Here is a 13586-nt window from a genome sequence, read left to right as displayed (position 1 = left end):
ATGCGTCGCTTTAAATCTATCATCATTGGAATTAGGAGTAAAAGTGAAAGCAGATGTATTTCCTAAGTTCACAAAAGGTGAGTACTCATGTCTTTAATGACAATAATGATATTTGCTTCTCCTACATATGATGCATCAAATACTATTATCTATTTAATTGCTTATTATAATGTTTTATGAAATAATTTTATGATTTTATTTTTCCAAAGACAACTGATCATGATGAATTTAGAAGCACTTGAATTTAATATTATAACCAGATATCATCCATTCATTTATATCGCTGATGTTTCATTATATTAGATTAACTATGAAAATGAATTTGAAGAAGATAAAATTACTATGATAAAATAGACATGCTTGCTATCGTGCATGTTGACTGATGGAGCCAACCCCTCATCATACTAACCTGGGGAACGCAATGTACCCAGTGCACCATACATGGAAACAAGGCAAAATAAAAAGAAAAATATAAAAAGGAAGTACCTTCATTAATATCATTTTTAGATGGTGACCTTTTATGACGGTCTATTATTTTAAGAAGATATTGATATGACTAAAGATTATGGGATAATGATATGACTAAAGAGATGGATATATGTATATGCACTATCAATGGAAGGTTTGAAAATAAAATTATTTATGTTTGGAAAAATGCATCATGCCATTTGTCTAACAAGTGCCTTGAGATTATTATAGTTTTAGAAGCCATGAATACTCACTGGTTCTTTTATGACTCGCATCCTTCCTATTGAAAAAATAATTCAAGCTATAAAATTCAATCTAACTACAATTGAGTAGGAAGATGTGAAAGATGTGTATTCATAGGCGCGACGCACCCTGCAAGAAATGTATTTAAATAATTTTATTCACATTTGTTTCAAATTTGAGACTTTTAGTGTTGTTGCCGTCTAGCAGTCATTCGCGGGCGACAGAGACATATAAAGTTTATCGTCTTAGCGTTGTATGAAAATCCGGCACGCCAACAGATTAGAGAGAGGGTCTAGCATTTATGAGACACCAAGATTTTTACGTGGAAAACCCCTGAACCAGGCAGGGAAAACCACGCGAGGCCTACCCAGTTTGAATGACATCCACTAATATTGTAGCTCGATTACCAAATGCAACGGCCCTTTCCTTTGGGCAGAAACGGCCTCTAGCCTTGATGTACATTTTACTAGAGCTACCATTACCATGATCATGAATAACAAAAGAATCACTATATACATGTTCATTTGGTCGGAGGACCCGTAGTCGGCGGCGACGGAGTCGCTCGGTACCGCTTTGTAAGTTGGTGGGCACGTTAAGTCAGGAGGACCATTAGTCGGCTCGGCAACTCGAGGTCACAATAGGATTGTAGTCGGCGGCGACTTAAGTCAGCAGGAGGACCACTAGTCGGCGGCGACGGAGGTCACAAGGGACTGAGTCGCGCGGCCGACGCAAGCAGAAGAGGACCATAGTCCGGCTGCACGACACAGTCAGAAGGACTGTAGTCGGCGGCGCGACGTAAGTCGGACATGCACTGTAGGTTCGGCGGGCGGACATAAAGTCAGGAGGACTCGTAGTCGGCTGCGCCGGACGGTGTCGGGAAAAGACTGTAGTCTGACGACGAAGATCAAGAAAGGACCAGCTTCAGTAGAAGTCCAACGATGAAAAGAATCCATTTTCGCAGTAGAGTCCAGCGAAGTCGCATAACCGTTACAAGCTCCGCGTGTCGCGATAGAAACTTGCGCGAAAGAGTGAAGGTTCCGACGTCGGGTAGAAGCTTGACCGTTCTGTTGCGTGGCCAAAGGAAGGAAAACTCCCCCGGCTTCACTAGGCGGATTTTCCCGGCCCGTCAAGGAGGAACTCTGCTGTAAATTGGGAAAGAATTTCCGCCATCCCATGGAAGTTAGGGCCAGCAATTCTGGCGTACTCTTCCGAATCCGGGCAGAGGTCCGGAGTTCTTCAGCGGCCGGACAGAGCTCCCGGCGGTAGTCGAGGAGGAGCCTTTCTTCCCTTCTCCTCCTCTTGCTTCCTTCTACTCTCTACACTATGAGTCCCCTTTGGTGCTTTAGAAGAGGCTCCATATTCTTATAGTTTTTCTGGAGCTGGCCATTGGCCTTGTTACAATTAGTCTTGATGATCAGGGCGTGAATCGCATAGGGAGTGGTTTGAATGGACGGCTGATATTGAACCCTTCGATCGTGCATCGTTCGTAGGACATTTGAAGGCCTTAATGATGTCGGAATTCAGCGATCTTGGGCTCGTTGGATTCGTTTCGTCGAGCCGCTCGATTCGAGTATAAGCTCGATAAAATCGGAGACCGTTTGGTAACTCAAATTGCGGTTTGAACCTTCCAACAGCGCTTCGGGTCCTTGATTCAGACTCATTTGGGCTCGGATTGGGTCGAATTTGGTGTCGTTGGATTCGTATCTCCGAGACGCTCAGTTTGACTATAAGCTCGCTGAAATCGGAGTTCATATGCTATCGAAATTAATTTTTGAAGTTTCTGAACTGATTTTGCCTCGAGATTCGTGCCCAATCAAGATAATTTTGTGATAACGTATAAAGTGTCTCTTTTTGTTTATTGAAAATCGTTAGTTAGTAATTAAAAATTTAGTCAATCATCGACCATCTGTTCCCGACTCGTTAATTCGAGTCTCCGGGCCAGGTTGTGACATTGTATCTTTTGAAGAAATTCTCTTAATTATCAACCCAAATTGAAAATTCCATTGATTATATATTCTTTCTAAAGTAGGAATACTATTTTAATCCTTATGATTGATATATATCTTTTACCTAGAATTATAGCTTACTGAAATTTTTTTATACCTTGTATATTATTTTTGTCTTGTTGATTGACTTAATTATTATGTTCTCCCTTTAGTTGATATGATGATGTGACCTTAAGGGCTAGGGTATCAAATCTGATGTAGGATGTCTTGTTGTCTAAAATTTCTCAACTTAGATTTGGAATGTTACGAACCAAAGCTGCACACCAAAGATAGATGTAAAGTCCACTAAGTTCAATCTAGGCAAACTCTCTTTTAAGGAAGATTTGTAGCATATACAATTCATTCAAAATGATAATTTGAAGATCATTCAAACAAAATTTTTGCATTAACATGGAAATCAAATAAAACAATATGTTGATCAAGACTCTCACTGTAATTAAAAATTCATATTGTAATAAAATACCCACAAATCATTCACATGTGCAAACCTTTCATAAATTATGTTGTTTTAAAGTAGCAAGGGAGGAAGTCACCAAATAAAAATTTTAGGTCTCAGACAGATACAATGAGAAGTCTTCTTGTGGCAATCGCCAATCAATATATGCTCCACACTCAAAAAATCTGCATTCAACCATACACACAAGTTTGAGTTGAATATGAACTTTCATTAAGCAATTGAGTGGTTTTTTTACATGCCTCGCAATTCTTACTTACTATAATAAAAATAACCAAAATTTGGTAACGTCATAAAATACTAAATTGTGATCACATTGATATTTGGAAATTTGAACGTGATGGATTCGTCTATTCAAATATATCATCAAGACATACTCCAATATAGGTAAAAAATCAACAAAGTCCCAAACTCATCCCTATTTCCATAAATCACAAGACCTGATGCTTTACATAGCAGACTTAGAAGAATATTAATTTGCCATCCAAGCTTTCTCAAATAACGATTACAATTACCATATCAACAACCACTAAATTGATCTGGGACCATTTAGTACCAACTCATCCAAAAGCATGGACTATTGGCAAATTTACAACTCAGGCTTGCTTGCCAAAATTTCTATCTTCCTAGTTCCATAAATGCATTGCTATGACCATGACTTTCCCACCACAATCGAATGCAATCCCATAAGTTTATCATCCACCCCATACGTAGAAGGCACATTAGCTGTTATATTTCCCTCTTGACAACCCTCTATTGTCCCTTCCCTCTAGATGGGCAGTTGCAGTACCAAGGACTTGATCTCATATTCCATTATTACATTACCAAATTGGCAGACTACTTATCATAATCATCTTCTCTTGAAGTCTAGATTTATGATGAACGCGCAACTAAGACTTTATAGTGAAGGCTTGGCCACCTTAGTTCCACAGGTGTGCCTATGACTCGGGCATCCGCCGTAGTCAAATGCAGGTCCATGGTTCGGGCATCCATTGTGGACTTGCAGCGGACACACCAACTGTTTTTCTGTCCTCTTAACAGACCTCTGGTTTTGTTGTGTATTTATATCAAGAATTTAATATGCTCGTGTATTTTTTTTTTTCCCATGTGCTATCTTATTTATTTCTTTGGCTGTTGCCAATTCTATCCTTCTTATTGTCGCTTTCAAATGTGTTTGGCAAATCATTTAATTCGTCTTTTTTTTTTACAAATCATTTAATTCGTCTTTAAATCAACATGAACTCTATTTTTGGCAAATCATTTAATTCGTCTTTAAATCAACATGAACTCTATTTTTAAGATGTGACATCTCATGACTTATATTCCTTGATTAGACATCGACATGTCTGTATTGTTGGCAGGGAAGTATAATAATTTGCTGATGCTGACATGAAGTTTCTTGTTCCATTGTTCTCTAATGGTTGTAAATAATAATTTCATTGCTAAAAGACTTGGTTAGAGAGTATTAGAAATGACCTTTTTTTTGTTAGATTTAAATGAGAATTTGACTCTTTACCTGACACAATGGAGAAAAAAGATTTCCGTGGCTGGCCTCATGTAGTGAGATAAAGGCTTGTTGTTGTTGTTATTATATTGCAAAAAAATCAAGTGCTTTTCTCTTACATATATTGGGCGCTGAAACTACATCTCATATTTAGGTTAAAAATGGACAAGTCACTTTTGCTGAACTTGCAGAAGATTGGCTTTCCAAGGCTTGCAATCTTTTTGAGATCCCGTTCTCCAATAGTGCTTATGTTGCTATCCTGAATGAAGCTGAACAATTTCTTTGGGGTGGGCATGACATGGATCCAGTATGGTTTTATATCCATCACTTCTTCAATTTCCTTAATTAACATACTTATATTATATTATTTCTATTGTTCTTGGAATGTACCAGGTGCGCCATGTTTCCAGTAAATTGATTGATGCTCAGAAGTGGGCGCTCAGTGTAAAAGATTATCTTTTTCGAGTGGAGAGTTCCTCCCTTTCTAGGAACGATAATGTTGGTAAAATATCTTTAAACCAGATTGACGAGGTGCTGAGCATTGATCCTATACCCTGTTATGAGCCGGGTCTTCTAAAGTTGAAGGTTTTAGATGCTGTTTCTCACAGATATATGATTTCTTTGTCCTCTTTTTAAAAAACTTCCACAACGGTTAGTCTTTAATTTTCAGGGATATGCAGATGTTGCAAAGAAGCTGGTTACTGAAATAAGAAAAGCTTTTTCATCTCGCTTAGATGTAAGTGAGATCAATGTTACTTATTTTCTTTCAGCATACTTGTTGTATTCTTGAAACGTATCTGTAGAAAAATTGTCCCTGGAGTTTTCTCTGTGATTTTTTGGGTCGGATAATTAGGTTCTTTTGCGTTTTATTTATTTTTTACAGATTTGTTTGATTATTAATTATTTGAATGTAGCTTTTAGTGGAAACCTATCATGTCTATCTCAGTTACCATGCTCTCCTATAGTTTGTGACTGCTAATTATTCCCTTCTCTTTTGTAATCATGAGTCTGGCTGCAGTTTTTTAATTTTGTTACTGCTTGCTGCTAACGCTTTTTGTTTGGGCATATAAAAGGATTCAACTCCTTTGAGTAACTATTTCCTTTATGTATTATAGATCGGAAAAATGGAAGTTATACTATCCAAAGCTATGGAGTTTCCAATTGACGTAGAAGAAACTAAAATATTAGCAGCTGAAATCTCTTCTGCGAAGGTTAGCATTATTATTCGTATAAGTTAATTATTTTTCATTCTTTATTTTCTAGTTTCTTCAAATTTATTTCTTTAGCCTTGTCATTGATGTTGAAATCTAATAGCTTATGTTGTTGCAAATTACATTTGAAGTTCACATGACAGAGCATACTTGCATTGTTATAGCAGAGCATGAAAGTATGATCTAACTCTGAACTGCTTTTGTGATTATGCTAGTTATTTTGAAATATAGATAATAGTTTTGCTCAAATCTATGTAAAAAAAAAAAAAAAAAACTTATGAAGTGAAATATGTGCTAGATTTGAGAGTGAACATTGTATCTTTAAGTGCTCTGAACGATCTACGGTATAAACCTTATGGAGATATTGAGATCCTAAATGTTTGTAGAGGTTTTATGACCGTCATGAAGACTTGTAGAGTTGGAAGGCTACTATGTGTTACTAGGACCAACTTCAAAGGACGCTTCAACTATTGCCTTAACCACTATGGGGCACTATATTTTGGGAAAGCAGAAAAGAGTTAGGTTTCATACTGTAGGACAAGTTCCAAAATGAGTTCAAGCACGGAATAATGGAAGACTTTAAAGTAACTTGGTGGACTATGTTGTTTTGCATGGTCCATCCTGATGTTAGATGACACGATTATAATATATAGGATGAGAAGACAAATGAATCATACGGACATTCAAGTTAATGATAGCACTTCAATGTGAAATATCTAGACCGTAAGGATTCTCTCATCTATTCAACTTGTATGGTCTCTGAGTCTTATGAGATTTTGAATGTGTTGAGCCCTCTGGAGCATTGAGAAATTAAAGTACTTAGCTCAGAAATAAGTCATAAGAGAGATTGAGTTTTGCCACTGTTATGAGTCGAGGGAGAAACTCATTAATTTGACTCGATCGGTTTGATGCTCGGCAGATTGTTAGTTATACTAAATCCATTCCATAGAGTATTGCATGTAACTTAATCAAATTTCATGCTCGCCAATTCATGCACTTAAGAAAAAAAAGAAAAGAAATAAACACGTCAGCAGTAAATGGAACCACGTCGTCTCACGTCTCCATGATCTCGAAAGTAAAACCGTCGCAATTGGCATAAAGTAAAGAAGAAACGAATGAAAGTTTTTTTTATGCTTACAGAGATAGAAGAGATTGAGTTTTCGGTTTTTGGGCTCTAGTTTCCCTGTCTTGTACGCAAGCAAATTCCGTCACTCAAGCCATTATGTGAGCCTCACGGACACTTCTTGAGCCCGCAGACACACCCGTGTCTCCAACATGATCATGCCCGATCCCTGCCTCTGGCTTTTGTCTTGCACGAACAAGCTACACCGCCGGAGCTTGCTACCGAGCTCCCATGTGCGAACTGGCACAAGCGGCCCTTTCCGCCTCCGTCAACCACACTCCACCGAGCCCAACATCCAACTCCCACATGGGGTGGTCCTCTCTGTCCAAAGCCCTCTCCTCTAGCACAAGTGGCCCAAGCATCCGTCTACCAGTCCGAACGAGCCTTCGGCCTATCCGTCTCCTCCGCACTCGATTCCTCTGCCCGTCTCAAGCAAACAAAATCCGAAGCCACACTTCTTATACACGCAAGCAAGGATCTCCAATCTGGCTTTCAATATTGAATCGCGACACTCTCCCCCTATTCATGAAGGAACGAATCCTTCTCTTAGCCACGTTCATGTCTCTTGTGAACAAGCCCACATCCAAACAATTTCTTGATTTTTCTTTTCTTGAAACAATAAGGAGCATATAACTATTATAATTATAATAAAAATAATAATAAATTATAATGATTATTATTATTTAATTTTTCTTTTTTACTATTATTATTGTAGAAAGTAGTAATACTAAGTAATATCTAACTATCTTAATTAATGAAATCTTTTAACAAATTAAATTTCAAATTTAATTAACAAATGATTAATTGACTCAATTAATTAAGCTAACTAAAATAAATAAATAAATAATATATAATCAAATAATTTTAATTAAAAATCAAATTGAATATTAATTAAATTGATTAACTAATTAATTAAACTAATGAATTTAAATTTAAAATCTTTAATCAACAAAGCTAACTAATTAAATTTAAATCTCCAAGAGAACTTGTAATCTGTTAATTAACCACTTAAAATGAAATTCAAAAAAATTAATTAAAACTCATTAATTTTAAAATAAACCCTCATTTAATTAAATTTAATATTAAATTCAATTAATAGTCAAAATAAAGTTAATTAGACTAATTAAGAAATTAATTAAATCAATAATTGAATAATTTTAAAATACAATTTAAACTCACATTTTAACTTAAATTATTAAAAAAATTAATTAACTTTTAATAAAATAAATACTTTAATCAAATTAATTGAGAAATTAAAATTTAATTTTCAATTAATAATTAAATCAAAATTAATTGAATAATTTTAAAATGCAGTTTAATTAACGAGCTTAGCGGTTAATTTTAAAATAAATTTAAAATCATTTAATTATTTAATTAATTAATGCAATAAAATAAAAGAACAAAAAATAAATATTTTTCACTAATCGACATTAAAACTCAACTCCTAAAAAACTAAACAAAGAACAAAACAGAAAGAAAAACTCCAAAAATCCAAAAAAAAAAAAAAAAAAAAAAATAAACTCCAGCTCCTGGCAAGCTCTAGCTCTTAGTAAACGCTACAACTGTAAGCTCCTGCAATTAGTGGCTACAAGCACCTGCAAACAAGTGGACAAAAGTTAGCACCGGGTAAAAAAAAAACCAAACTAGTAAAGAAAAGCACGTGTTGAACAAACAATAGGGCTTTAATAAGAAAACAAAACAAGCTACTGCGGCAAAAGAAAACTACGAGCATAAAACAAGCACACTGCTGAAAGCTAAAGTAGAGAATAGCTACTAGCTAGTAAATGTCAAAACAACTACAACTACAAGCTAGTACTGAAGCAAAGCTGGCAAAACAAACCGTTGATGTCAGTGTCAGAATAAGGAAGTGTATAAAACTATGTCTCGCTAACCTAAACCCTATAAGTCATTTTTAATAGAAATAATGTATCTTACTATTAACTATTTCACTAGACAAATCTATTATGTGAAGTGATGGACATCTGAAATTAAATCCTCCAGCAACTTCCAACCAAAGTCATAAGTTCGATTTTAGGGGAAATCTATAGGCAACAACCTAATCCTAGGCTTCCCCCCCAATGGGCATCTTAACCTATAAGGCTAAGTTGTAATACCCGCTATATGGGCTACTTCCAAAGGGAAGCAGTAAAATCCGCATGTTAAGGAAACTTCTAAAGTAACCTAACCCTAAATCTCGCTACATGAGCAACCTCTAATAGAGGCCTTCAGACCCGCTATATGAGTTTCTTCCAGGTGATGCAATAAGACCTGCTACATGGGCTACTTTCAATGAAAGCTGCAAGCCCCGACCCCAAAACCAAGCATACATGAAACTCCTAATTGGAGCCGTAAGCCACAAATTAAACAAATTAATGGGCAATCTAATAAACATGAGCCCCAAACCATAACCAATCTAAAACCTATATTTAACTACTTCAGTTTACTTGGGATCTCTGAGAGGAGGCAACACATGACTGCTAATTATATTCCTTGTACACTACAATCGACGGTTGTCACCGCTAGTAGGCTGAAACCCATAGTATATCCAGGATGATAGGACCATGGGATCTTGATCGGGTTTACCTTCATCCCCCCTACAATCAAATTTAAAACTTTTGCATAATTAAATATACTTTCATCCTTAATTGAGAGTGCACTTCTATGCGTTAAAAGAGATAATTAATTATAAGGGCTTGCCTTGATAGGAAGCAAAACACCAAAATTAAATAAACCCTGATGCCAATCATCGGAGGAAATCTGGTTAAATTAAAATCCAATCTACCTCGGAAAAAATGAGACCTAAAAGCTTGCGAGAGCGAGGGTTCATGCGTTATCACAACATTTCCTTTCTTAAGGGTGAACAAGTTTCAAGGCACATTTACATTCTCTGGGAATGCTTTTGTTCTGAATTAAAATGAATCATCAGACTTATTAACAGTGAATCATATTAAGAAATCGTGGGTTCTAACTATTTGACATAATTTCAAGCTCAGCTTCTACGAATATATTATTCTACTGGTATGAATTTGTCTTTTTTAAATATTTATTGAAACATCCCATAAACTGGTTAGCTTTTTGACACCTGTTAAATACTTCAATTCGTCTTTCACAAATGCTGATAGGAAATTTAGTAGAATACAGGGTAACATGCCTTTCATTAACGTTTGAAAAACTGCTATTCCAGCACCTGTACTTGGATAAAATAACAACTATATAATTGTATCTCCCAGACAAAATTTTATATAGTGTAGCTCTTTTTTTGGCTTCTACTAACCAGATCTAAACCCTGGTCAATCAGCCCATCCTTTCTGTTTGCCTAACGAATTACTTTATCAGTTCTCATTTATTGTGTTATTCTGCCCCTCTCACTCTACTGAGTCTGACTGCATGCTAGGAAAAATTTTGGTTTTGCTTAAAAGGCCATGGTTCTTGTTCAATGTTGTAAACAAAATTTCTGTGCAAGACAGTTTTGAAATGTTGTATCTGTTTGAGGTGCCATCTAAGCTTCTTTTTATATGCATCAAATGCTCTGATATATTTTTCGACGGGCAATGCCCGTAATGATGTACGTTTATCCAGTTTGCTGCTTTATAATCTCCTTTATAGCGTATGGGTAGTTTAATAGATTATTCTCACTTTGATAATGTTGGAAATTTCATTTATGTTTTTGGAGTAATTCCTATTTTTTCTTGTCTTTTTTTTAATTACTCGGTAACTTCTTTTGTTATTGAAGTATAAGCTCCATGAAATCAAGCTAGCAAATCATATAATAGTAGTCCAAAAAATTTTCAGCATATTGATACATATTTCACTTTTAGATTTCTTGTCAGATGTTTATATAAATATTTACGATGATGCAGGTCTGGATGAGGAATGTGCAATCATTCTTTTTCCGGGAAAGACCTAGAGCAATGGATATTGGTTCCTTAAATAGGCTAATGTCAGAGGTATGCAGGTTTTCCTATGATAATCTCTTATTATATTAATTTTATATCAACCCGATTATTTTCTAAGCACAGTGTGAAGCTGTAACAACCCACAATACCCATGAACAGTATTGTAGCGTGAAACAATTCATCATTTGAATGTTTACATAAAATATATCATAAACCTCAACTGGTATAACAATGGAAGCATTTAAAAGTTTTAAACATCCATATAATATGATTACAGAGCCACTAAGGAAAAATCCAAACAAACACTTCATGAGAATGTTCCAATACCTCTAGTTTAGTTTTTCAAACAGAAACACAATTAACATCTAGGATAGAAATACTTGAACCTAGTCAGCAACCACCTTTCTTTCCATTTTCCTGTAACAACAGCTAGTAATGAAAATACTGGTGAGCTATAAGACTTAGTAAGTTATGCAGTTATATTTAGTATTAAACTTGCATGTAAACAATTTAAGAGCATTAGAACATGGATAACAATTTTAAACTACTAGAGAAACAACAAAACATCTCACTTGGCATTTACCTTTAACTGTTATCTTAGATCCATACTGAATATCAATTTTTCTCATTAAAAGTTTGGCTATTTTTTCATAAACAAATTCAATGGAGCCCAAGAAAACCTAGCATTATCGTCATTGAATTCTATAGAGGTCCCTTTTGCCTCATTAGGGGTCTCTTTTGCCCCACCTGCTATGCAGGTATCATTTTTTTTGGGGTCCCTTTTGCCCCACTTATAAGGTAGTTACATATTTGAGAACCCTTTTGTCCCAACTATCCTTGTAAGTCATACATCATATATATAGCCAAATTTTATATTAAATTGATATTTAATATACTTTTATGACATAACTCATACTTGTATTGTTGCTTTCATAAAGATCTTTTTATGTTAACCATTTGTGTAATGAAACAGTGTACCATATGTTAAGAATATAAATTCTTTCCAAAATATTTCCAAATAACAAGATCTTTAATGAAACACAACAACTCTTATTTGAAAGTCTCGTGATTCAAATACATTAGAGATCTTTCATATATGGAAACTAGGTTAAGAACATCCTTTATCATAAAATTACTTGTAATGTATATTTTTCTTGCATTCATGCAAATACCAACATACAATGTAGAAATTAACAAGAATTACATTTAAGACTTTAATTTGCATTACTTACCTTCTAAACGGGTTGCTTCTTCCAAATCTTTATTTCTTATTCTTCATCTATTATAAGTCACTTCAAAGCATCCTCTTTGCATAAGAATTTATAATCGATGTCACCCTAAATTATAATTTGCATAAGAACCTTACTGAATAGAACTAGTATAAAAGATAAGGGAAATGTAAGATTCTCACCTTTTTCTATCTTTTAAATTTCCTCTCTTAAACTTCCTTCACCATATCATCAATTCATACTCACCCTGATATCAAACTACAATTGATCATAAAATTTCATATTAATCATTTTTAAATCTTAACAAATGTTTTTACAATGAGTTGCAAGTTTACGTACTTCAATGTATTTCACAGAATCAGAATTACACTGCTTTCACTAGCCTTCCTTCCAAAAAGGAAATGCATAAATCTTCCTTTACAGAAATCAAATCCTTTCCTTCAACAACTGTGCTGAAAGTCTCCCTATTTCCTTCCGGTTACCGCTGCAGAAACTTGCTCTGGCCGAACCAAATTCCACTACATTCCTTCCTGCATGCGGCCTCAACCTTCTCCAGTGAATTGCTAGGGAATTGCTTGCAGAAGTGCTTCCTCTCCAGCCCTTTTTCTCCCAGCGAAACACTAGAACAATAGGAATTATCCACGGTTTACACTCACTAGTGGATAGTGGGCCCCAGCCATCATCTAACCGCCCAAATCCCAAACCGTCCCATTCCAAAGGCTCTGCTCTGGAATGCTTCCCTTCAGATTTTGAGTTAATATATATGTTATAATATTAGTTAAACTAGCATATAACATAAATCTCGATAATACCTATTTATTTAAACAATACCTGAAATTTTTGGTTCTTACAAATCTTCCCCTCTTAAGAGGATTTCGTCCCCAAAATTCAACCTTTTTACTTTTCAAACAGATGAGGAAACCATTGTTTCATATTATCCTCTTTTTCCCATGTAGCTTGTTTTGATGTTTTGTTCTTCCACTTCACTTTTATAAAAGTAATCATTCTGCTCCTCAATCTATGAACATCCTGATACGCCCTAGGGTTTCACCAATTCGATTTTTGCCCTAATTTCTCTCAAATGAGCATGAGAGGAACAAAACAAGATCAAAAGCAAAGATTTTCCACGGTAAAATCCTTAGAGTTGTGCACTTTGATGATTTTCGGATTAGGGCACAAACCCTCCAAAACTTTGAAGGAAAACTCTCAAAATTAGAGCACAATCATAAAAAAGAGAAGGGAATCCATTTAGTATTGAAAGGGAAGCAAGTTCAACACAAAAGAAAGATATAATTTGTTCACTTCGAGAAGGACAAGGTCTCCCTAGAAAAACAAGATAAGGAAACTAAGAGGCTAAGAGAAAACTCCAAATGCATAACCCTAGAAATCCCCCCTCAATCCCTACTTAAAGCAAGCAAAAGACCCAACCAAACCCACTAGTGGGCTGCCCAA

General features: G+C 35.4%; 1 protein-coding gene across 2 annotated transcripts in view; it reads left to right on the top strand.

Annotated features, from left to right (window-relative positions):
• LOC110102954 (lysine-specific demethylase 5D) overlaps nt 1-13586 on the top strand; it is a 104345-nt gene that overhangs the window by 47508 nt on the left and 43251 nt on the right. For both annotated transcript variants that reach the window (XM_020831477.2, XM_028695408.1), the window contains exons 9-13: nt 4830-4982; nt 5069-5260; nt 5346-5411; nt 5791-5886; nt 10870-10956. In XM_020831477.2, coding sequence (XP_020687136.1) covers nt 4830-4982; nt 5069-5260; nt 5346-5411; nt 5791-5886; nt 10870-10956 — 594 coding nt within the window. The remainder of the gene's footprint in view (nt 1-4829; nt 4983-5068; nt 5261-5345; nt 5412-5790; nt 5887-10869; nt 10957-13586) is intronic.

Source organism: Dendrobium catenatum, unplaced genomic scaffold (assembly GCF_001605985.2).
Source record: "Dendrobium catenatum unplaced genomic scaffold, ASM160598v2 fragScaff_scaffold_631, whole genome shotgun sequence".
Lineage (NCBI taxonomy): Eukaryota > Viridiplantae > Streptophyta > Magnoliopsida > Asparagales > Orchidaceae > Dendrobium > Dendrobium catenatum.
The sequence above is the reverse complement of the archived record's forward strand: the minus strand, read 5'-3'. Positions and strand labels throughout refer to the sequence as shown.